The sequence below is a fragment of the Neoarius graeffei genome, chromosome 5 (genome assembly GCF_027579695.1).
Source record: "Neoarius graeffei isolate fNeoGra1 chromosome 5, fNeoGra1.pri, whole genome shotgun sequence".
Taxonomy (NCBI): domain Eukaryota; kingdom Metazoa; phylum Chordata; class Actinopteri; order Siluriformes; family Ariidae; genus Neoarius; species Neoarius graeffei.
The window spans coordinates 37,906,851-37,933,341 of record NC_083573.1 but is presented as its reverse complement, the minus strand read 5'-3'; the positions used below and the strand labels follow the sequence as shown (position 1 = coordinate 37,933,341).

The 26,491-nt window shown below is 42.1% G+C and overlaps 1 protein-coding gene across 2 annotated transcripts in view; it reads left to right on the top strand.

Moving 5' to 3' along the window:
* The window catches only part of lpcat3 (lysophosphatidylcholine acyltransferase 3), a 103,625-nt gene that overhangs the window by 16,180 nt on the left and 60,954 nt on the right, over window positions 1-26,491 (top strand). For both annotated transcript variants that reach the window (XM_060921618.1, XM_060921619.1), the window contains exons 2-3: window positions 15,557-15,664; window positions 25,081-25,187. In XM_060921618.1, the coding sequence (XP_060777601.1) occupies window positions 15,557-15,664; window positions 25,081-25,187 (215 nt within the window). The remainder of the gene's footprint in view (window positions 1-15,556; window positions 15,665-25,080; window positions 25,188-26,491) is intronic.

The following is a 26,491-nucleotide window of genomic DNA, read 5'->3' as shown; positions in this document are numbered from 1 at the left end:
ATTTCCCAGCAGGTATTCTCTTATCGTTGGAACGAGCCTGTTAGGGTGAGATTTACAACGTTGTTCAGTTTCACATCATATGACGTTACACCGACTGCTAACAATCATAATGAAGATACTTTTTCTCCAACAGGACTAATTATTTCAGCTTTGTGGTTCTACCAGACATGAAGAGAAGACCTATATAATTTTCCAAGTCACCTGAAGCTATTTTAATGCTCCATACTAATGTCGGTATTTTCAGTAATGATGCGCTGCACAGACTTGCTGATGTTCAGACAGAAATGCACTGAGGGTGTAATTTATAAACGGGCTCCGTACACCCTCAAATCTGATGCTCAGGAGTGATTTCCTAAATCGCATCTTCACTCCACGCTGGGATAATTACCCGTCTCATACGTACAGTATTCGGATGGAATTAGTTTAACATAAGGAGGTGAGGGAAAGTAATTAGGACTTGTCTGTTTCTGAAACTCATGGCCTTCTAGTCCTGCCTTTCCCGCTTCTGGAAAGCTTGCGCTGTCTTTACGTAGCAAGCTTTCTAATTTGTAGAACTCTCTCCAGGTAAAATGCACCGATCAGCCGTAAAATTAAAAACACGTGGTGAAGTAAATACCATTGATGATCTCATTCCATTGGCACCTGTCTAGGGGTGGGATGCATGAGGCGGCAAGAGAACGGTCAGTTCCTGAAGTTGATGTGTTGGAAGCAGGAAAAATGGGCAAGTATAAGGATCCGAACAACTTTGATAAGGGCCAAATTGTGACGGCTGGATGACTGGGTCTGAGCATCTCCAAAATGACACATCTTATGGGGTGCAGTGGTTGGTACCGACCAGGATTGGTCCAAGGAAGGACAACCGGTGACAGAATCATGGGTGTTGAAGGCTCATTGATTCACATGGGGCACAAAGGCCCTTATGGTCCAGTCTCACAAAAGAGCTATTGTGAGACAAACTGCTGAAAAAATAGAAAGATGTCAGCATTAACTTTTTCAGCAGTTTGTGCTACAGGAGTTCTTCTTTGGGATTGGACCATATGGGCTAGCCTTTGTGCCCCATGGAAATGCTCAGACCCACCGTGTCTGAAATCACTCACTTGTTCACTACTCGCTATATAGAGAGAGTGCACGTGACGTCACGAGGTCACGTGATATTTGTTTATCTGCCATCTTGGACGGCAAGGCCGCGCATAGAACTTAGACGAACCCGTTCTAATTATCAAGTGTGTGGGAGTAGATCTTTCGAGAATGGTTATATCTTGTTCAGCATTTGGTTGTACCAATAGACAGGGCCAAAAGGAGGGCCTGTCATTTTATAGATTCCCCGCAGACGCGGAGAGACGCACAAAATGGGTGTCCGCTGTGCGAAGAGAAAACTGGTACCCCAGTTCTACCAGCCGAATTTGTAGTGAACACTTCATATCAGGTAGGTGTAATCTTCTAATACATTTATATCTGATATTGAATAATAATTCTGCACAGATAAAGATAGCGGTGATTTGTGATATTTTTTTTCAGACAAAAACATACATATTTACAACCCTGTCATTATCTGGAACTGAGTTTAGATTTCGAACATTCTTACGATAAAACGTCCTGCATAGTCTCTTTATGATAAACGTCTTAATGCCAGTTACCCGTGAGGTTATCAAATAGACATTCTTCTTCGGAACCTTCCAGAGGTATAGTTGGGATACCCATCCCGCAACAAAATATTTATAAGCTTCCAGGCTCTTGTAAGCTTTGAGGGCTTTGCCAGTGTAACACGATTCACGATTAACAAGAAAATGTGTAAATGTCGTGGTAGGCCAGATCGGGCAAATCGCCGGCACCGCAGCTCCGAATTTCCCTGAACAAGGATTGCGGCAAGTTGTACGGATCTGCAGTCCCCAACCTGGAACAGTTTTCCACGTAACGCTGCCTCACGTCACCTTCAAGATGCTGAACAAACTTAGACAAGTTATCGCGCGATGTAGATGGGGTATTTTCCGAATTTTCTTGGGGATTACTCCCTGGATCCATTACACGCGCAAGGTAAACAATCCTGAAGCCGTCCAATATGGCGGAGTAAACACGGACGGGTCACGTGACTGCACATCCTCTATAGGGAATTACTGTATAGAGGACCGTATAGTGAGCTCATTGATCAAATGAAAAAAACCTTTTTGGACACTACTCCACTGCGCCGTTATTTACGTCATTACTGTCGCACAATTAGAACGTGCCAGATCAGTCAGCTGGTGGGTTTTCAAAATAATAAATACATGCATGCATTTTTGTGATAAATCCATATTATACTTGGCGCATTTCCTCACATTAATAAATACAAAGTGCTTTGTGTCTGCTGCATCTTTCAGTTCTTTTAAATCAAGGCTGAATCCTTTCTTCTTTGCCGCTGCCTTTTATTATATCAAATTTGAGGCTTTTGATTTCTTTCAGCACGACTGCAATTGCTTGGTTAGTGACCATCGGTTGTATGCTACTTTTCGTGATGCATTGTGGGATACTTTGAGTGCACTATATAAGGTGTAATAATGCTCACTATACATTCGGACAGCGCTACAGAACAGCAAACTCACTATATAGTCCACTATATAGTGAGTAGGGAGTGATTTCGGACACAGGGCAAGTCATCACAATTTAGCGCTTTTCAAAGTCACTCAGATCCTTACACTCGACCATTTTTCTTGCTTCCAACGCATCAACTTCGAGAACTGACCGGTCTCCTTCTGCCTAATATAGCCCGTCCCTTGACAAGGTGCCACTGTAATGAGAGTGTTGTTCATGTCACCTCTCAGGGTTTTTAATTTTATGCCTGATCGGTGTACATTTCATCTGAATGGACATGTTGGGGGGGGAATTCCATGTGCTATACAGTCAAGCCGGAAAGTCTGCACGCCCCTTTCACCTTCTCCACGTTTTATTACGTTACAGACTTATTCTACAATAGATTGAGTTCATTTTTTGTCACAAAATTAGACACAAAATAGCCCAAAATGACAATGTGAAAGCAGGTTTTCAGACATTGTGTGCTAATTTATTAAAAATCAAAATGTAAAATATATGTACACAAGAGGACACACCCTTTGATGAGACACCCAAAAGTGAGCTGAGGTGCATTTTGTTTCCACTGATGCTGCTTGAGATGTTTCTCCAACTTAATTGGAGTCCACTTGTGGTAAATTCACTTGATTGGGGATCGCCAACACCTGCCTATATAAGGTCCCACAGTTGACAGTACATGTCGGAGCAAACTCCAAGCCATGGGGTCAAAGGAATTATCTGGAGACCTCAGAAACAGGATTGTGTCAAGGCATAGATCTGGAGAAGGGTACAGAAAAATTGCTGCAGCTTTACAGGTCCCAGAGAGCACAGTGGCCACCATCATTCGTAAACGGAAGAAGTTTGGAACCACTAAGAATCTTCCTAGACCTGGCCAAACTGAGCGATTGGGGAAGACCGGCCTTGGCCAGGGAGGTGAGCAGGAATCCGAGGGTCACTCTGACAGAGCTCTAGCGTATCCTTGTGGAGATGGGAGAACCTTTCCGAAGATCAACCATCCAGGCAACACTCTACAAATCAGGCCTTTATGGTAGAGTGGCCAGACAGAAGCCACTCCTTGGTAAAAGGCACACGACAGCCTGCTTGGAGTTTCCCAAAAGGCACCTAGAGGACTCTCAAACCATGAGAAACAAGATTCTCTGGTCTGATGAAACCAAAATTGAACTTTTTGGCCTGAATACCAAGTGTCCCATCTGGAGGAAACCAGGCACTGCTCATCACCTGGCTAATGCCATCCCTACAGTGAAGCATGGCGGTGGCAGCATCATGATGTGGGGATGTTTTTCAGCAGCGGGAATGGGGCGACTAGTCCTGATGGAGGGAAAGATGAATGCAGCTAAGTACACCGAGATCCTTGAAGAAAACCTGCTCCAGAGCGCTCTGGACCTCAGGCTGGGGCGAAGGTTTACCTTCCAACATGACAATGACCTGAAGCACACAGCCAAGAGAACAAAGGAATGGCTTCGGAGAAAGCCTGTGAATGTCCTCGAGTGGCCCAGCCAGAGCCCAGACCTGAATCCAATTGAACATCTGCGGAAGGAGCTGAAAATGGCTGTGTACCGATGCTCCCCATCCAACCTGACAGAGCTTGCAGGGATATGACCAGAGGAATGGGCAAAAATGTCCAGAAAGAAGTGTGCCAAGCTCGTAGCTTCTTTCCCAAGATGCCTCGAAGCTGTAATTGCTGCCAAAGTTGCATCAACCAAGTATTAGGCTAAGGGTGTGTACAGATATGTAACCCCTAAATAGCCTTTTTTTTTTTTTTTTGGTAGTAAAATAAAATTGCATATGCTTTCACTTGGCGGCACGGTGGTGTAGTGGTTAGCGCTGTCGCCTCACAGCAAGAAGGTCTGGGTTCGAGCCCCGTGGCCGGTGAGGGCCTTTCTGTGCGGAGTTTGCATGTTCTCCCCGTGTCCGCGTGGGTTTCATCCGGGTGCTCCGGTTTCTCCCACAGTCCAAAGACATGCAGGTTAGGTTAACTGGTGACTCTAAATTGACCGTAGGTGTGAATGGTTGTCTGTGTCTATGTGTCAGCCCTGTGATGACCTGGCGACTTGTCCAGGGTGTACCCCGCCTTTCGCCCGTAGTCATCTGGGATAGGCTCCAGCTTGCCTGCGACCCTGTAGAACAGGATAAAGCGGCTAGAGATGAGATGAGATGCTTTCACTTTGTCATTATGGGCTATTTTGTGTAGAATTTTGTCACAAAAAAAGAACTCAGTCTATTGTAGAATAAGTCTGTAACGTAATAAAATGTGGAGAAGGAGAAATAGGTGTGCAGACTTTCCGGCTTGACCGTAGAGAGACACTCGGGGTTTTGTTGCCTGTTGTTTAAAAGGCAGACCATATAAAATATAGATGACCTTTAAAAGCCTTTTTGGAAGAAGCCACACCTTCAGTTTGGAATAAAGCTATGAGGTGTACATAGTCCAGCTGGAACTTTTGGTGTGACGACCATGCATACGTCACGAAGACTCTTCCATCTCCATGACTTATTTATATTTATCACTTCTTCCATGCGAATAGATCATCACTGCTCCAAATATAGAATTGCATCCTGCAGCAACGTTATTTAACAGACGTGCATCTTCTCATCGGACTAGGACTTGAAATAGTTCTGCCATTAAGCTAATAGTTAAGTTGCACTCGATGCATAAGCTTTTGCTTGAGGTTGTGTTGATGGCAGGTTTATTTCATACTGTAGATATGTCTTATCTGTCCATCAACCTCAGCGGATGGGGTGATCTGATATCATTGGTTTGTGGTGAGTTGCATGACTGAAGTAGGCTGTCTCTTGCTTGGGGTAAGAGCCTTTTGTAAGTTAGCTTTAGCATTTCAGTACAAAGTCCAGTGACGTAAAATGCACAGACATGGAGAGTATCAGTGGATTGATCCAGGAACCTTCAGAATGCTAGATCCAGTGTCCTAGTTAGATTATGGATGTTGTCTGGTTGACATAACTGAACGTGGGTATTATGCCTGTGACACCCTCTGGTTTGGTGTTTGTTTTAAGTCACTGTCTATACTGGTTTTCAGTCTTTTTTTTTTTTTCCCCTTTTCCTTCCTCTTGCAGAACACCACACCAATAATATTTCAAGGCACATATTGCTTCACCAGGCTAGATGTGTTTTTGGAAACCTTACAAATATATTCAACTATAAACAGTTACGTTTGTGGATCCTGTTCAGTAAAAGAAATGGGGTTGTATTTTTGAGGTTTTTTGGTTTTGTGTATTTATTTTTTTTTCCTTGGAGAAACTGGTTCCGTCCAGCTGTCCGTCTGGTCGTGTTTTCGTTTCCGGGCCGTATCTTTTTAAAACTACTGAAGATGTCTTGATGAAACTTTGTATACATATCAGGCAACATGTGAACTGGTGCCTTTTTGCTATTTTGGAAAAGGAAAAAAAAAGTATTTTTCAAATTTTTGCATAAAACCTAGATTTTGACTTGATTTTTAAGAGCAACGTTTGTTTCTGGAGCATATATCCAAAACTATTCATGATACGGATTTGAAACTTGGTATACATGTTAACAAGGTGATGTAGATGTGCCTTGTCATACTAAGAAATTTGAGAAATTAAAAATTTTTAGTGTTTCCATGGAAACAATTTCGGACTTGGTCTCTCAGGTTAGTCTTAGGTTTTGTTACCGGAGCAGAACTTGAAAACTGAGTGGTATGGTCTTTAAAGTTGGTATACAGTGGGGCAAAAAAGTATTTAGTCAGCCACCAATTGTGCAAGTTCTCCCACATAAAAAGATGAGAGAGGCCTGTAATTTTCATCATACAGTAGGTATACTTCAACTATGAGAGACAGAATGGGGGAAAGAATCCAGGAAATCACATTGTAGGATTTTTAATGAATTAATTGGTAAATTCCTCGGTAAAATAAGTATTTGGCCACCTACAAATAAGCAAGATTTCTGGCTCTCACAGACCTGTAACTTCTTTTTTAAGAGGCTCCTCTGTCCTCCACTCGTTCCTTGTATTAATGGCACCTGTTTGAACTCGTTATCAGTATAAAAGACACCTGTCCACAACCTCAAACAGTCACACTCCAAACTCCACTATGGCCAAGACCAAAGAGCTGTCAAAGGACACCAGAAACAAAATTGTAGACCTGCACCAGGCTGGGAAGACTGAATCTGCAATAGGTAAGCAGCTTGGTGTGAAGAAATCAACTGTGGAAGCAATTATTAGAAAATGGAAGACATACAAGACCACTGATAATCTCCCTCGATCTGGGGCTCCACGCAAGATCTCACCCCGTGGGGTCAAAATGATCACAAGAACGGTGAGCAAAAATCCCAGAACCACACGGGGGGACCTAGTGAATGACCTGCAGAGAGCTGGGACCAAAGTAACAAAGGCTACCATCAGTAACACACTACGCCGCCAGGGACTCAAATCCTGCAGTGCCAGACGTGTCCCCCTGCTTAAGCCAGTACATGTCCAGGCCCGTCTGAAGTTTGCTAGAGAGCATTTGGATGATCCAGAAGAGGATTGAGAGAATGTCATATGGTCAGATGAAACCAAAATAGAACTTTTTGGTAAAAACTCAACTTGTGTTTGGAGGAGAAAGAATGCTGAGTTGCATCCAAAGAACACCATACCTACTGTGAAGCATGGGGGTGGAAACATCATGCTTTGGGGCTGTTTTTCTGCAAAGGGACCAGGACGACTGATCCGTGTAAAGGAAAGAATGAATGGGGCCATGTATTGTGAGATTTTGAGTGAAAACTTCCTTCCATCAGCAAGGGCATTGAAGATGAAACGTGGCTGGGTCTTTCAGCATGACAATGACCCCAAACACACCGCCCGGGCAACAAAGGAATGGCTTCGTAAGAAGCAATTCAAGGTCCTGGAGTGGCCTAGCCAGTCTCCAGATCTCAACCCCATAGAAAATCTTTGGAGGGAGTTGAAAGTCCGTGTTGCCCAGCGACAGCCCCAAAACATCACTGCTCTAGAGGAGATCTGCATGGAGGAATGGGCCAAAATACCAGCAACAGTGTGTGAAGACCTTGTGAAGACTTGTAGAAAACGTTTGACCGCTGTCATTGCCAACAAAGGGTATATAACAAAGTATTGAGATGAACTTTTGTTATTGACCAAATACTTATTTTCCACCATAATTTGCAAATAAATTCTTTAAAAATGTGATTTTTCTGGATTTTATTTCTCATTCTATCTCTCATAGTTGAAGTGGACCTATGATGAAAATTACAGGCCTCTCTCATCTTTTTAAGTGGGAGAACTTGCACAACTGGTGACTGACTAAATACTTTTTTGCCCCACTGTATGTGTTGATTAAGTAATGTGTATTTGCCTTTTGATACTAAGAAATGTGACAATGTAATTTTTAGCTCACCTGGACCAAAGGTCCGGTTTATGGGTTTACGCCATGGGCTGTCGAGGTCGGTGTAAAGAGGTAGGGTTGGTTTCCTGCAGCAGAACTTGGAAAAATGTGACTATATTTTGAAACTTGATATATAGGGCAGAGGATATAGATGACTCTGTCGTCTTGTTTCTTTTGCTTTCTTCGCCATCACCTTCAAACCTAAAAGCAACAAGGTGCATTTAATTATAAAGCTGGTTCCAGCTCAGTAATCCGTACTTGGTTACTTCATCAATTTTTCATTAGTTTAATAAAGTCCATAGTTCTAATTACATTCATTTGCTTTCTGGAAAAAATAATGTTCTTTCTTATTCCCTTCGAAGTTTCCGTCCCCCCCCCCCTCCTTTTTTTTTTTTTTTTGCGTACTTTTTGTAGCACTCCATTTGAGAAAAATAGGTACCCTATGGGTACATGTGGCTACTGCTTATAAATAAAATAGTTTTCTGATCCCATGTCCATACAGTCAATATACGTAGCATGTATACACGTCATCAATTCTACTCACCTCCTTTCTTGCAAGCATCACCAAGCTGTGAGCAGCATCAGGGCTTGTAGTATTTTGTTTCCTGTGTTTTGTTCAAAATGCAGTGCTGTGAACTCTATCTGTTCTCAAAATAGTAAGAAAGCACTTGTTCATGAATGGCCTTAGAAGCATCGTTTAGTACTAATGAGCACGTTTTGTTTCACAAATGTAGCGTAAAGACTCAAGTAAAATTGAAAAATTAAAGCAACTAGCAGAAGTTTGATATCGGCTTCTCGATATATCTGCCAAAAAGCTAAAAAAAAAACCTTCCGAAACCTTTCATTTGCCCTTTCAGAAGGACCAAACAAAAGCTGTGATAATCAAAAGGTAAATTTTCTTAAAATGAACACCACTTGCTTGATATCGACTCAGTAGCCTTGGTGAACCATGAGGTGAATTTCGTTTATCTTTTTATCTGCCGATTTATCTTCCGATACGCCGAAGTTATAACGAGGTTTCTCTGATTTTGTTTCTGGTTCTGATTGGTTCCGGAGCTTATCAAGAAGTAGAACGGGTAATCGAACTTGATCAGGGTAAGTGCTGATTGGTTACAAAGTTTCGCTATTGTTCCACTTATTCTTACGACATTGTGGCTTCGCCACTCGTTCTTGTGTACCTTTGATAAAGTGAGATCAACTGTTCGTATCGCAAGATCAAGATTTGCCGTTCTGGTGATTTTATAATGCTTATGCGCATGCGCAGTGCGCTATTGTTCCACTCATTCATACAAGATGATGACATCGTGGCTACCGCCTCGCTTTGCCTCTATGCGGCAGAAGCCACACAAATTGCTCGGGATGCATGATTGGCTTTCTAATAAGGAACAACCGCTCTCAAACGTGTGCCGAGTTGGACTGTGGATAAATTACATCAGTGTTTTCCCCTACCATTATATTGTGCCCCCCCAACACACACTTTAACCCCACATACGATTTAAGGTCTGAGGGGAACCCCCCCCCCCCCCCAAAAAAAAAAAAACAAAACAAAAAAAAACAAAACAAAACCAAGAGTGCAGTTCTATTGTAAAAATTGTTCGAATTATTGTTATGAAATAAATGTGAAGACGTAAATATGACTCCTTTAACTGTTTGTTTGTTCAGGTCCAAATGCTCTGTAATCAGAGCCGCGGGGAGAGGTCCTGCAGGTGACCATCCTCATCCAGCAACCCCCCCCCCCCAACCAGTAAACTTGGGTAAATGCTGGACGTTGTTGTTACACTCCCACAAACCAGTGGTGATGGGTGCATATTTCAGTGTTCGTTTATAAAAATATTGTTTTAACCACGAGAGTTAAAGGTAGACTCCCTTTCAGATTTTTCAAGTGTAGGTCATAAAAAGAATTTTTCCCGAAACCCAATTATTTTTGTTTAGTGGACAGGAAAGCTACTGAATTCAAATCAGACTTCCAATTTTATTATTCCCCCCCCCCAATAGAACAATTAATGAATTTAGGGCCACATGGCCCTAAATCCCCCCCCCCCCCCCCCCCCAAACCATGATCTAACTCGAGATACTAAGTCATGCATGATGTGGTGGGCTTTCCCCGTTCATGCAAGGCATTGTGGGATACAAATTTGAAACAGGAGAGAAAAATGGTGGACGTGAGTGTGCGAATGAAACGTGGAAGACCAACTACAGTAACAAAGTGAGAAGAAAAGACGTTATGTTGCGAAGGAAAGGAAACGCAGGACCAAACTAATAAATATCGGCGGTCAGCGAGCACCTCGGTGTGATCAGCTGTTCGTTTAGCGACAATGATGTAACTGTCAGTGCACGGTCAAGGTAAACCTACGCATGCGCATATGGACTTCCTCTGTCTGCTTGACTGCGTGAAGCGAGCAATTTCATGCACATTATTTGCTCGAGAATCCCCTCAAATTAAATAACTTCCCAGCCACAGAATGGCCTGATATTTTGTGAGATATTACAGAAATAAACATGTATCACAATGACCACATTTCAGAGGGAACTAAATTTCACCGATTTTATGAAATCGAAAGGCCGTCTAACTTTTAATACAACCCCGATTCCAAAAAAAGTTGGGACAAAGTACAAATTGTAAATAAAAATGGAATGCAATAATTTACAAATCTCAAAAACTGATATTGTATTCACAATAGAACATACTGTAGACAACATATCAAATGTCGAAAGTGAGGCATTTTGAAATTTCATGCCAAATATTGGCTCATTTGAAATTTCATGACAGCAACACATCTCAAAAAAGTTGGGACAGGGGCAATAAGAGGCTGGAAAAGTTAAAGGTACAAAAAAGGAACAGCTGGAGGACCAAATTGCAACTCATTAGGTCAATAGGCAATAGGTCATTAACATGACTGGGTATAAAAAGGCAAGGCAAGTTTATTTATATAGCGCATTTCATACACAGTGGCAGTTCAAAGTGCTTTACAGAGGTAAAAGCAAAACAGTAAACAATAGAAAATAAAATTACATAAAATAAATGGGGAAGAAGAGAGAAAAAAATAAGAATTAAAAATAGTAGAAATAAAAATAAAATGAAGTAAAAGTTCAGTAAAAAAAACAGCAGAATAAAATAGAATAAAAGTTAAGTAAAGTTTAAAACATGCAGAGACTGTAAAAGTTAAGTAAAGTTTAAAACATGTAAAGATGATATTTATCAGTTAGCAGAAAGCATCTGAGAACAGCTTGGTCTTTAGTCTAGATTTGAAGCTGCCAACAGCAGGAGCATTTTTGATGTCCTCTGGCAGTTGGTTCCATAGCTGTACTGCATAGTAGTTAAAAGCTGCTTCACCACACTTTGTTTTAACAACAGGTTTTACCAGTAAATTTTTCTGCTGCGATCTGGTAGATCTGATCGGGTTAGGCCGCTGCAACATATCAGAGAGGTAATTGGGCCCTGTACCATTTAGAGATTTGTACACCAGCAGCAATGCTTTAAAGTCAATTCTGTAGCTTACTGGAAGCCAGTGAAGGGACCTTAGAATTGGAGTAATGTGCTCTGTTCTTTTTGTTCGTGTGAGAACCCTAGCCGCTGCATTTTGAACCAGCTGAAGTCGTTTGATGGTCTTTTTTGGCAGGCCTGTGAAAAGGCCATTGCAGTAATCAACCCTACTAGAGATGAAGGCATGTATCAGTTTTTCCAGATCATTTTTTGACACAAGTCCTCTTAGTTTGGAAATGTTTTTTAGGTGATAAAATGCCGATTTAGTGATTGCTTTCACGTGACTGTCAAAGTTTAGCTCGCTGTCAATGAAAACACCAAGATTTTTAACCACATCTTTTGTTTTAATCCCCTTTGTGTCAAGAATAGTGGTAATCCAGAGTCTTTCATCTTTTTTCCCCAAATAGAATTACTTCTGTTTTCAGCTGAAGAAAATTTTGTGACATCCAGTTGTTGATTTGGTCGATACACTGGTAGAGACATTCAAGGGGGGCATAATCATTAGGTGATGACACCCAAATTTATTTTGCTCTATCTGCATAGCAGTGATACAAAATTGAGTTGTTCTTGATAATTTGTCCAAGCGGGAGCATATAAAGGTTGAATAGTAATGGTCCAAGGATCGACCCCTGGGGGACACCACAGGTCAAGGACATTGATGTTGAGGTACAATTTCCCATGGTAACAAAGAAGCTTCTATCTTTTAAGTATGATTTTAACCAATTGATAACTTTACCAGTCAACCCAACCCAGCGTTCAAGTCGATATAGCAGTATGTTGTGATCAACAGTATCAAAAGCTGCACTGAGGTCCAGTAACACCAGGACCGATGTTTTGCCTGCATCAGTATTAAGACGTATGTCGTTTATAACTTTAATCAGCGCTGTTTCAGTGCTATGATTGGCACAAAATCCTGACTGAAAGTTATCAAAACAGCTCTTTGATATCAAGAAGGCAGTTAATTGATTGAAGACAATTTTTTCAAGGATTTTCCCGATGAATGGTAGATTTGATATTGGCCTGTAGTTGTTTAATACTGAAGCATCCAGATTATTCTTAAGTAGGGGCTTTACAACGGCTTTTTTTTCAGGGATACAGGAACAATGCCAGTCTCTAGGGATGTATTTATGATCTGTAATTATGCAGAAATTACAGATCTGCACATCTGTAATTATGAGGTGAAGAACAGACTTAAAAAAGTTGGTGGGCAGAATGTCCAATTCAGATGTTGAGGAACTGAGATTTTGTACGTTTTTTTCAAGAGTCTCATAATCAATCAAACAAAATTGTGACATTGTGTCGAAATTGTCTGTCTGTGTCACTGGTGATTGCAGCTTTTCAGTTATTTGCAACTGAGATATATTATGAGCAGTATTCTGCCGTATTTTATCAATTTTACCTTTGAAGAAGGATGCAAACTCATTGCATTTATTAACTGAGAGAAGTTCAGGTGCTAATTGTGGTGGGGGATTAGTTAGCTTCTCTACTGTTGAAAATAGCACACGGGCATTGTTCATATTCCTGTTAATGATGTTGGAGAAGAAAGACTGTCTTGCTTTACAAATTTCATAATTATATTTACTAAGCATCTCTTTATGGATTTGATAATGGATGTGAAGTTTAGATTTGCGCCATTTTCTTTCAGTCTTCCTACATTCTCTCTCTAGCAGTTTAACAGCTGGGTATTGCTTCCATGGTGCTTTCTGCTTATCATTGACTTTTTTTTTTATTTATTTTGAATGGAGCAATATCATCCATAATTTGGGTCATATTTAAATTAAAAATTTCCAGTAAGTTGTCTACAGAGTCTGACATTCTGGTTGAGATCCGAGAGAGAGCTTGCTCAAAGAGAACACGTGTGTTGTCGTTTATGACTCTCCTACCCATAGTCGTTGAGCTGTTCTGAATGTGAGGGGATGTAGAAACGTCAGAGAAAACACAGAAATGATCAGATAAGGCCAGGTCAACAACAGTAGTAGAAACAATAAGACCCTTTGTGATAACGAGGTCAAGAGTATGACCACGAGAGTGGGTCGGCCCCTGTACATGTTGTATTAGGTTGAAGTTGTCAATAAGTGCAAGTAGTTCTCTGGCATAAGTGTTTTCAGGATTATCTACATGCAAGTTAAAATCCCCAGATTTAATAAGACAAACTCTAAACAAATGACTGACAACAGTTCACCAAACTCTTCCAGAAAAACTTTGGCTGAATGTCTCGGAGGCCTGTAAATAGTTAATAACAATATGTTAGGAGAGCATGTAACAAGTGCACATAAGTGTTCAAAGGATGTAAAATCACCAAGTGAGGACTGTTTACATTGAAAAGAGGCTTTGAATATATCAAAAAGAGCATCTTGGAGTGGCAGCGGCTCTCAGAAGTAAAGATGGGAAGAGGATCACCAATCCCCCTAATTCTGCGCCGACAAATAGTGGAGCAATATCAGAAAGGAGTTCAACAGTGTAAAATTGCAAAGAGTTTGAACATATCATCTACAGTGCATAATATCATCAAAAGATTCAGAGAATCTGGAAGAATCTCTGTGCGTAAGGGTCAAGGCCGGAAAACCATACTGGGTGCCCGTGATCTTCGGGCCCTTAGACGGCACTGCATCACACACAGGCATGCTTCTGTATTGGAAATCACAAAATGGGCTCAGGAATATTTCCAGAGAACATTATCTGTGAACACAATTCACCGTGCCATCCGCCGTTGCCAGCTAAAACTCTATAGTTCAGAGAAGAAGCCGTATCTAAACATGATCCAGAAGCGCAGACGTCTTCTCTGGGCCAAGGCTCATTTAAAATGGACTGTGGCAAAGTGGAAAACCGTTCTGTGGTCAGACGAATCAAAATGTGAAGTTCTTTATGGAAATCAGGGACGCCGTGTCATTCGGACTAAAGAGGAGAAGGACGACCCAAGTTGTTATCAGCGCTCAGTTCAGAAGCCTGCATCTCTGATGGTATGGGGTTGCATTAGTGCATGTGGCATGGGCAGCTTACACATCTGGAAAGACACCATCAATGCTGAAAGGTATATCCAGGTTCTAGAGCAACATATGCTCCCATCCAGATGACGTCTCTTTCAGGGAAGACCTTGCGTTTTCCAACATGACAATGCCAAACCACATACTGCATCAATTACAGCATCATGGCTGTGTAGAAGAAGGGTCCGGGTACTGAACTGGCCAGCCTGCAGTCCAGATCTTTCACCCATAGAAAACATTTGGCGCATCATAAAACGGAAGATATGACAAAAAAGACCTAAGACAGTTGAGCAACTAGAATCCTACATTAGACAAGAATGGGTTAACATTCCTATCCCTAAACTTGAGCAACTTGTCTCCTCAGTCCCCAGATGTTTACAGACTGTTGTAAAGAGAAAAGGGGATGTCTCACAGTGGTAAACATGGCCTTGTCCCAACTTTTTTGAGATGTGTTGTTGTCATGAAATTTAAAAATCACCTAATTTTTCTCTTTAAATGATACATTTTCTCAGTTTAAACATTTGATATGTCATCTATGTTCTATTCTGAATAAAATATGGAATTTTGAAACTTCCACATCATTGCATTCCGTTTTTATTTACAATTTGTACTTTGTCCCAACTTTTTTGGAATCGGGGTTGTACATTTTCTTTTTTCACCTTTGGTCCTCAGTGATAAATGGTGAACAATTCAGTACAAATGGAAAAGTTAGACGACTAGTGGAGACGTCTGTAGTATTTATTTATGGTAATACCATGTTAACACGCTCTTTTTGAAGGCTACTTGTCAAACACGATTGGTGTATTAACATTAATTTTCAGAAAAAGGCAAAATATAACAGGGGCGGCACGGTGGTGTAGTGGTTAGCGCTGTTGCCTCACAGCAAGAAGGTCCGGGTTCGAGCCCTGTGGCCGGCGAGGGCCTTTCTGTGCGGAGTTTGCATGTTCTCCCCGTGTCCGCGTGGGTTTCCTCCGGGTGCTCCGGTTTCCCCCACAGTCCAAAGACATGCAGGTTAGGTTAACTGGTGACTCTAAATTGACCGTAGGTGTGAATGTGAGTGTGAATGGTTGGCTGTCTCTGTGTGTCAGCCCTACAGCTGATATTTTGACAAAAATCCCAACTAACTACATTCCCGATTGGGTCTTTCTCTGTTTTTTTTTTTTTCTCTTCACAGGTTATCCTTTTGCACTGGTGTACCGGGGGTTTCTGTTCCATCAGTCTCCATCTGTCATTCATCTGTTCCACGCTGTCTCAGGACTGTCCCTGGCTGTGTTCAACTTTGGTGAGGATAAAAGAAAAAAAGAGAGAGCAGGAGATTTAGAATGGAGACAGTGCTATGTATTAATTGTGCTGTATAGCCAAAGGTATGTGGACACCTGATCTGATCATTACACCCATATGTGGCTCTTCCCCAACGCTGTTACCACAAAGTCTGAAGCGCATAGTTGTATAGAATGTCTTTGCATGCTGAAACATTACAGTTTCCCTTCACTGGAACCAAGACGCCCAAACTTGTTCCAACATGACTATGCCCCTGAGCACAAAGCGAGCTCCATGAAGACGTGGTGTTTCTCAATGACAAGGAAGGACCCTTAGTGGTTGCATTTCAAGGATGCCAGGTTCCGCAGGGCTGTTCTGGTGACTACGATCCTTCAAGTTCTACCAAGGGCTGAGTCCTTTGTTCAGAGAACAAAAATCAGTGAAAGAAAGTGATCTTGTCTTGACTTTTCAATGCTTTCAAGAGGGCACTTTTTTTAAAATCAGAATGGCAGCAAATTTCTCATGGAATCAATTTTGTGCCAAAATGTTCATACAATACTTTTGAAATATCAAACAAAAACGATAAATCAAAATTCAAAAAAAAAAGTCATTTTTTTAGACTGGCAAACAAATTATTCGTGTAATCGTGCAAAATCTCAGTATATTACTCTTCAGAAACCTTTTATTTTTGTTCCGCATCTTTCTCAGTTTTGTTTGACATAATTTATTTTGGTTGCGATTCCAGCTTTCTCGTTTGCGCTCCCTGACTTTTTGCTTGCAGTTTTGGCACAAACTTCCCGTGTGGGTGGGCTGTCCAGGAACGCATTCCCATTGGCTAACTTGTGTTTGACTGACGGCTACGCTCAGCCATTCCCTACTCGGATTTTGGCGGACTGTTTGACGAGTTAAACACGCCTGCATAATGTGCACTACTGCAACACATACAACACGTGTCCCGCACTTATACTTTGTTGAATTAATTCAATATCATAGTTGCCACTGAAGTCCACTCGATCCTTGTTTACCGTCAATGGATCGGTCACTCGTCAAACAGTCCGCCAGAATCCGAGTAGGGAATGGCTGAGCGGAGCTGTCAGTCAAACACAAGTTAGCCAATGGGAATGCGTTCCTGGACAGCCCACCCACACGTGAAGTTTGTGCCAAAACTGCAAGCAAAAAGTCAGGGAGCGCAAACGAGAGAGCTGGAATCGCAACCAAAATAAATTACGTCAAACAAAACTGAGAAAGACGCGGAACAAAAATAAAAGGTTTCTGAAGAGTAATAGACTGAGATTTTGCACGATTACACGAATAATTTGTTTGCCAGTCTAAAAAAAAATTGACTTTTTTTTAAATTTTGATTTATCGTTTTTGTTTGATATTTCAAAAGTATTGTATGAACATTTTGGCACAAAATTGATTCCATAATTTCTTGCCTTAGTGACATCAATGGTTCTAACTTTAGGGCCAGCAGTTCTTTGTTTGCAATCGTGTGACTTTTTGCCTCCTGGTTCACTTCCAGTTTTCAAATGACGGGCAACAAACAAAGATGGCGTCCAAGCCAAGTCCATCGTTATCTTGTGGAAAACATTCTCCATCTGACTGTTAACAGACTCGAACCAAAAGCAAAATGGAGAGATCAAGAAAAAAATATTCGTGAGATGGATTTGGACCCCTACAGTTTAAAAAGGCTGGACCTTTCAAGCGATTTCAACAACTTTTTTCCAAATGTACAGTTTCTGGACATTTTCCAATTATCTGAGAGTCCAGATATCGTTTTGCACAAAGAATCAAATGAAAGCTTTCAAGCGTCTCGAAGCCTATAACTTTTTCGTTGGTGACTGGGTTCATGACCTTGGAATAAAACTTCTAAAGGACCATTAATCCTCTTATTTTTGCGAGGGTAAGTAACGCAAGCTGAAATGTAATGTGATTTCAAGTCGGAGCTGCTGTAGGCATTTTTGCAATAAGTTTTGATTTTAGATACATAAAGTTGATGTACCTTCCTTGTAACAAAATGATCTCTGCAAACACGAGCATGTGGACTCTCTATTCCTTTCGAACACAGTGAAAGGTTTGCGAGCCATTTTCATAAGGGGTGTTCACACGGCACATATTTGCATCGATGCTGCACCGATGTATTTTGTTGCGATATATCTTACACCGGTGTAAATTCTGTGGAGCGTTCACACGTCACAATCCTGCTTACTAGAGAGAAGCGTGTTAGCACCGGTGCAGCCCCACTTGCGTTCACACGGCAATTTTTGCGACCGTGCTATACGATAGTAATAATGCGGAAATGAAATATGCGCATGCGTAAAAATGTACTTTTCCCGGTTGTCATGGCATCACCAAGCGCCGGGAAAACAACGTGGATGAAGACACCAGTGTTGCCAGATACTGCTGACGTTTTCCAGCCCAAAATATGTTCAAATCCGCCAAAATGCACTTAAAACCGCCCAATCTGGCAACACTGGAAGACACGCAGTTCTGTTGTTGTTGATATTCGCCATTTTGGAAGCGCAAAATACCAGGATGCAAATTATGCAATGCCCGTATGTAATCAGCTCTCCTCACGCGTAGCGGGTCTACCCCTGTAGCGTTCAGACGTCCCATTTTATATCGGTGCTGCCCCGCAAACTAGCATTTACTCCGGAGTAAATTTCTTAAACCACCTCCCGAGCAGGGTTAGATTTGCACCGGTTTAAGCAGCTTTCAGGGGCTACACCGGTATAACTTTGTACCGTGTGAACGCTCTACCGGGGCAGCCCCGGTGCTACACCGGAGTAAAAGTTGCCGTGTGAACGCCCCTATGGTGTGTTTTTGAGATTTTTCATTCTTTCACCCTTGTGCAAGACATCTTTTGGTATCCTATAAATACCTTTTTGTCGCTCTCTCAATTTGATCGGTTTGAACATCCAAATACAAAGAAGCAATCTGGCGTATTTGGAGGCGAAACACAAGAAACTACTGCAAAGCGACTGTAAACAAATACAATGCCTGACCGTCAGTTGGAAATCTGAATATGTAATGAGGCGGATCACTACCAGAAATGATGTCTGTTGCAAGCAAAGATTTCTGTGTTGCCATGTCTTTTTTTTTTTTTTTTTTTTTTTTTTTTAATTTGTCATTTGAAATGTGTGGAACCAGTTCGAGATTAGGCACCAGCACTATGTTGGTGGAAAAAGACCAAAGGATGCAGGTGTATATCCCTGACCTCCTTCAAGGAACCATAATCCTATGCACACATGCAGTACAAGGAAGGACCTTTTCAATGACTCTCACCTGCCTAGCCTCTGAAGAACCTGACTTGGAAGGACTTGTCCTACTAAGGAGCCATCCTTGACTTTGAGAAACACCCATGGTTTGCCAAGGTTGGTGTGGAGGAACTCGAGTGGCCTGCACAGAACCTCGACTTCAACCCCATATGAAGACCTTTTGTGATGAACTGGAACGCACTGTGCATCAGGCCTCCTCATCCAACATCAGTGGCTGACCTCCTCACTGATGCTCTTGTGGCTGAATGAACTCACAGCCACACTCCAAAATCTGATGGAAAGCCGTCCCTGAAGAGTGGCGGTGGTTATAACGGCAAAGAGGGGAATAAATCTGGAACGGGATCCTCGACAAGCATGTATTAGTGTGATTGGTCGGTCAGGTGTCTACAAAGCCTTGGCTAGGAGTTAAAAAGGTGTTTTAACTTTTTAATTCTAATTTGGTTTGTTCACTTCCTTTTGTAAAATGACAGACAGGAAGGCGTGAATTAGGTGAAAGGTCCTAACCTTGTGGTAGTGAGTTCCTGTTTGCAGTAAAACCCACAAGCAGGAAGGATTAAAGCTTGTTGGCATCCAATTGGCCAAAACTATATCTTGAAGTACTGCGATGCGATTTGGCCTAGTGGGTAGCGTGTCCAACTCTCAACCAGGAGATCGTGAGTTCTACTCGCGGTTGGGTCATACCATCAGACCAGACCATTTAAAAAAAAAAAGGTATCTACTGCCATGCTGTAATACAGATGCAAGTAGGGAATCAAACTCTCGTGGTCACCAGAGAACCAGCCCCCCACTGTAACCTTAGCTATGTAATGGCCAAGAAGCCGAGAGCTATAGAAACCGAAATGGGCACCGCCCAATGGACCTAAGGGCCTGGTTAGTACAACCTCGATTCCAAAAAAGTTGGGACAGTACAAATTGTAATAAAAACGGAATGCAATGATGTGGAAGTTTCAAAATTCCATATTTTATTCAGAATAGAACATAGATGACATATCAAATGTTTAAACTGAGAAAATGTATCATTTAAAGAGAAATTAGGTGATTTTTTTATTTTTTTTTTTAAATTTCATAACACATCTCAAAAAAAGTTGGGATAAGGCCATGTTTCCCACTGTGAGACATCCCCTTTTCTCTTTACAACAGTCTGTAAACGTCTGGGGACTGAGGAGACAAGATGCTCAAGTTTAGGGATAGGAATGTTAACCCATTCTTGTCTAATGTAGGATTCTAGTTGCTCAACTGTCTTAGGTCTTTTTTGTCGTATCTTCCGTTTTATGATGCGCCAAATGTTTTCTATGGGTGAAAGATCTGGATTGCAGGCTGGCCAGTTCAGTACACGGACCCTTCTTCTACGCAGCCATGATGCTGTAATCGATGCAGTATGTGGTTTGGCATTGTCATGTTGGAAAATGCAAGGTCTTCCCTGAAAGAGACGTCGTCTGGATGGGAGCATATGTTGCTCTAGAACCTGGATATACCTTTCAGCATTGATGGTGTCTTTCCAGATGTGTAAGCTGCCCATGCCACATGCACTAATGCAACCCCATACCATCAGAGATGCAGGCTTCTGAACTGAGCGCCGATAACAACTTGGGTCGTCCTTCTCCTCTTTAGTCCGAATGACACGGCGTCCCTGATTTCCATAAAGAACTTCACATTTTGATTCGTCTGACCACAGAACAGGTTTCCTCTTTGCCACAGTCCATTTTAAATGAGCCTTGGCCCAGAGAAGACGTCTGCGCTTCTGGATCATGTTTAGATACGGCTTCTTCTTTGAACTATAGAGTTTTAGCTGGCAATGGCAGATGGCACGGTGAATTGTGTTCACAGATAATGTTCTCTGGAAATATTCCTGAGCCCATTTTGTGATTTCCAATACAGAAGCATGCCTGTATGTGATGCAGTGCCGTCTAAGGGCCCGAAGATCACGGGCACCCAGTATGGTTTTCCGGCCTTGACCCTTACGCACAGAGATTCTTCCAGATTCTCTGAATCTTTTGATGATATTATGCACTGTAGATGATGATATGTTCAAACTCTTTGCAATTTTACACTGTCGAACTCCTTTCTGATATTGCTCCACTATTTGTCGGCGCAGAATTAGGGGGATTGGTGATCCTCTTCCCATCTTTACTTCTGAGAGCCGCTGCCACTCCAAGATGCTCTTTTTATACCCAGTCATGTTAATGACCTATTGCCAGTTGACCTAATGAGTTGCAATTTGGTCCTCCAGCTGTTCCTTTTTTGTACCTTTAACTTTTCCAGCCTCTTATTGCCCCTGTCCCAAGTTTTTTGAGATGTGTTGCTGTCATGAAATTTCAAATGAGCCAATATCTGGCATGAAATTTCAAAATGTCTCACTTTCGACATTTGATATGTTGTCTCTGTTCTATTGTGAATACAATATCAGTTTTTGAGATTTGTAAATTATTGCATTCTGTTTTTATTTACAATTTGTACTTTGTCCCAACTTTTTTGGAATCGGGGTCCTACTTTGTAGGAGACTACCTGGGAAGACCAGGTGCTGGTACGGGAGGGACTTTTACCATGGTATCTTAAAGCACGTACAGATTTCAAGTGGTGCGTATGCACTCAGAAATGTAGCAAGATGTAGACTAGTATTAGTCTCGCGGCTCTAATTACTGGCAGGAGAAGATGCCGCATGGGTCGCTGCAGAACATTTTGGGTGAAGATTTTAATACTGCCGCTTGGCCCTCTGATTTCTGATGACGTGAGGAACAACATGGCAATATTTCATTTCTAAACAAAATGTGTTCGACTTGCGACGATGCCTTCCTCCAAAATTCTTGGTGCATAGTGTGTGATTTGAGATATAGCTCAAGACTGAATACAACTTGAATGAAAGGATGATGTTGTTGTTGTTGTCGTCATCTAACCTGTGCTTATTCTATTTTTTAACGCTGCCCCTGGGCTTAACAGCAGGTGTGTCCATTGTCTGCCTGATTTATTTGTCTGAACGTCTTTTGTCAGTGTCCTGCCATCCTTTTGCTCTTGAAGGTGTCTGGCTGTGTTTTCATTCAAACGTTTTGTAGATTTAAAACGAATTTACCAGCGGCGGACAAAAGAAACCATCCGAAGAAATCAGGATGCGTTTCCATGACCACGGTTATCCGAAAGGTGACGTAAAAAGCGATTAGGGAGAAAAGACTAACGGGCAAGACTTTTTGGACCGAGCATGGAAAGAAAAGAGCTCCAGCAGCATAATAGGTTAATTTGATATATTTATATTTGTTCATTCATTCGTTCGTTCATTCATCGTCAGTAACCATTTTCTCCTGGTCAGGGTCTTGTTGATGTTTGATGAAGCAGCGCATGAGTGTTCTCTATGATCACGTTTATGTTCACAGGCCTATATATCTAGATATAGTGCAAAAACATGCAACCTTCACCCCCCCCATGTTATCATTTATATGCAAATCCTGTTTCCATCATTCATTTCCACCTCAGCTAAATAGAAAACGTTTTGCAATATTAATCTTGGGCTGTTCCATTCAGCTTGCAGTATTTCTGCAGTACAATGAAATTATTTTTCTTTGCATATCCTTAAAAAAAAAAAATCCGTTTCCTGTCCACCGGGTGAGCAAAAAAATTTTCAGTCGGGAGGGAGGGTTTTTTTTTTTTTTTTTAATATATGGATGGATAAGAAATCGTAATACTGTGGTGTTTTTTCTTTCAGTACTTTTTTATTACAAAAGTAGACACACATTTAATAAAATATGACGGTTTAATCAACTGAAACTTGTACAAAAACTTTAAGTTAACATTTTAAATGCTGACTGCAACATTTGCAAAACTTTTACAAACGTACTTAAAATGTCCGACACACGGACTTTTTGTAGTTCTAAATCGAGCGTTAGGCCTAGTTCGGATGAAATTACACTATTAAAATGATCACTGAATGATTTGTTTTTCTGAATCTTTACTATTTTGTTGTTCGCTAGAATACCATTTTGCGATTTCACACTTAAAGGAACAGTCCACCGTACTTCCATAGTGAAATATGCTCTTCTCTGAATTGAGACGAGCTGATCCGTACCTCTCCGAGCTTTGCGCGACCTCCCAGTCAGTCAGACGCGCTGTTACTCCTGTTAGCAATGTAGCTAGGCTCAGCATGGCCAGTGGTATTTTTTGGGGCTGTAGTTAGATGCGACCAAACTCTTCCGCATTTTTCCTGTTTACATAGGTTTATATGACCAGTGATATGAAACAAGTTCAGTTACACAAATTGAAACGTGGCGATTTTCTATGCTACGGAAAGTCCGCACTATAATGACAGGCGTACTAACACCTTCTGCGTGCTTCGACAGCGCATTGATACCTTCACTCGGAGTTGTACCTTTTTTTTTTTTTTTAGACAGGGTGGACGGACCAGGGCATTCGCCCGCCTGGCCGTGCCCGACGAGGAACGCTCTCGGCCGGCTTGGGAGGCAGACGGCAGCCCCTCCTGGAAGTGTGGTTTTACCATGGGCCTCATGTGGAAAAATGACAAAGTCCCAATTTTACCATGGGGCTCGAGTTGTACCATTTTTTTTTTTTTTTTTTTTTTTTTGACAGGGCGGACGGACCAGGGCATTCGCCCGCCTGGCCATGCCCAAAGAGGAGTGAAGGTATCAATGCGCTGTCAAAGCGCGCAGAAGGTGTTAGTACGCCTGTCATTATAGTGCGGACTTTCCATAGCATAGAAAATCGCTACATTTCAATTTGTGTAACTGAACTTGTTTCATATCACTGGTCATATAAACCTATGTAAACAGGAAAAACGTGGAAGAGTTTGGTCGCATCTAACTACAGCCCCAAAAAATACCATTGGCCATGCTGAGCCTAGCTACATTGCTAACAGGAGTGACTGTGTCTGACTGACTGGGAGGTCGCGCAAAGCTCGGAGAGGTACGGAGCAGCTCGTCTCAATTCAGAGAAGAACATATTTCATTATGGAAGTACGGTGGACTGTTCCTTTAAGCAAATGTTTGAAAACTCCGCATCTCCTTCCTTCATGGTGGCTACCATTTTTTTGTGCCGCACGGCGCATGCACAGAGTAAGGGAGAGTAACTCATCCGCGGCCCTGACATGCGGTGTGTGCGTGCGTGCGCACTCGGCGGAGGCAGTAGTGTGTCGGAGGGAACAGAAGCAGAGATGACGCTTATTTTGCCTCCGGTAAACCAGTCTTCTCTCGTTCAATTACGTGCTGGCATCAAAAGACACCGTTGGTTGTAAATGAACCCAAACTGAGTGGTTGGAGTGTATTTGCATACACAAATGGAGAAATGTTGGCTGAGTGTGTAATTGTGTCGCCCCACTGCAGACCGTTGTCGTTGTTAATTCATAGCATGCTCAGCTGCGTGAATGTGTCATGGACCGAAAATAAGAGATTTACAAGCCAGGAACGCCTCATGATGCAATACGCAAGAAAAGAAAGAAGATTTACTGCCATTTTACTTTGTATTTGAGTAAAGTGAATAAATAAATAAATGGTCTGTGGAAAATACATTTAATCCTGGGAACTGCATGCACAGGAGTTTGTGTTTTACCCCCCTGGCTGGCTACTTATTTGTCATGGCTGGCTAGTATGAGCTTTAGTGGAAAGCCCTGGGAATGCGGAAATGTCAAGTTCGATTTTAGATTTACGAACCCGAAAAAAAAAGTTAAAAAAAACGGCGTTTAAAAAAAAAAAAAAAATTCAACCGCACAAACAGCACTCACCCGGCCGGTGGACCGGAAACAGAACATTTTTAATAATGGCCCCAGCTTGTTAGGAAGCCGGGGTCAGAGTGCACGGTCAGCCGTGATACAGTGCTGCAGAGAGGGTCAAGAGGCTTGCTCAAGGGCGCCACAGTGGCAGCTTGGCGGTGCTGGGGCTTGAACCCTCAACCTTCTGATCAGCCTTATCCACTGAGCCATCACTGTCCTGGCTGTGGATGACGGAGTGTTTAGACTACACCCCAACAGATCTTTCCAAGACCTTTGAGACAAAAGAGCTGGCTGGAAAACCCTGTTTCATAACACACTTCCTGTTCTATGTATAATGACACATTAGTGCCTGTGTGTGTTTCTTTGTATGAGAGAATATGCACAAAGTGTTCAATGAAGCTGCCGTTTCACACCTGACTGCTCTAACACACCTACCTTCCGTATTTCTCTCAGGGTCTCAGGTGTGTCACTCTGCATTATGCATAATCATCCAGTTCTTGCTGCTGAGGCTTATGGGAAGGACCATCACTGGTGTTCTGAGCAGCTTTATATTCCAAATGGTGAGAGAGATTTACACCACCATGGTTTCTAAATTGTGAAGAATGGCAGCTGTTCACCTCATTTTTCCTCCATGTGTGTCTCAGAACTTGTTATGGCAGTGATCACATGTTCCTGAAGATCTGCTTTTCTATTGAATTCAGTTCCAGGTCTAGTCAAACAGAGATGACCTGTTAAGCGAGTTGACTGACTGACTGTCCCGTGTAGGTGTGTTGGATTAGGGTGGGGACTGCATTCTTTCGGGAACCAGATCTCCAGTTCCAGGGCTGGTTCAGTTAAAAATTTAGCACTTTTAACAATAGACATTGCCACAAAGCAGCTTTATAGAAATATATAAATATTACATTTATAAGTTTATCCCGAATGAGCAAGCCAGAGACGATGGCGGCAAGGACAAGCTCCCCGAGATGACGTGCCCCTTTTCCACCAAAGCAGTTCCAGGGCTGGTTTGGGGCCAGTGCTTAGTTTGGAACCGGGTTTTCTGTTTCCACTGACAAAGAACTGGCTCTGGGGCCAGAAAAACCGGTTCCAGGCTAGCACCAACTCTCTGCTGGGCCAGAGGAAAGAACTGCTTACGTCAGCAGGGGGGCGGAGTTGTTAAGACCAACAACAATAACAAGACCGCGAAAGATCGCCATTTTTAAGCGACGAGAAGCAGCAGCTGTACAAACGCGAAGTCATTTATTATTGTTGTTGCTGCTGCTGCTTCTTCCGTGTTGTTTTTGCTTCGATATTCGCGCCAAGGTTTATGCAAACGTAGCGACGTAACTGACGTATACAGCGACGTAACTGACGTATACAGCGACGTAATGACGTGGCTTCCCTTAGCACCGCGAGCTATGGAAAAGCAAACTGGTTCTCAGCTGGCTCGCAAGTTGAACGAGTTGTGAACCAGCACCAGCACTGGCCCCGAACCAGCCCTGGAACTGATTTGGCGGAAAAGGGGTAATGAAGAAACCTTGATAAGAACCAGACTCAAGAGAACCCATCCTCATCTGGGTGACCCCAGATAGTGCGATTTTTATAAATAATTTCCCTTTTATAGCTGAATGCTAATATCATCAAAGTGTTAGTGTTAACAGGAACTTATGACAACTTATAAGCTATTAGTTTGATCTTAAAGTCTACTGTAGCAAACTGAAGTTATTAACTGTTCAATGACGAATCCTCTGGTGTTCACTTTGTTCTGGTACGATTTGTAATCAATATTCAGGCATGGACAATTTTTAAAAAATTGCTCGTCTGACTTTGCACCTTCTTTAGGCATTAGATTAGAAGATGACCGTGTATCGGCATGTTGACCACA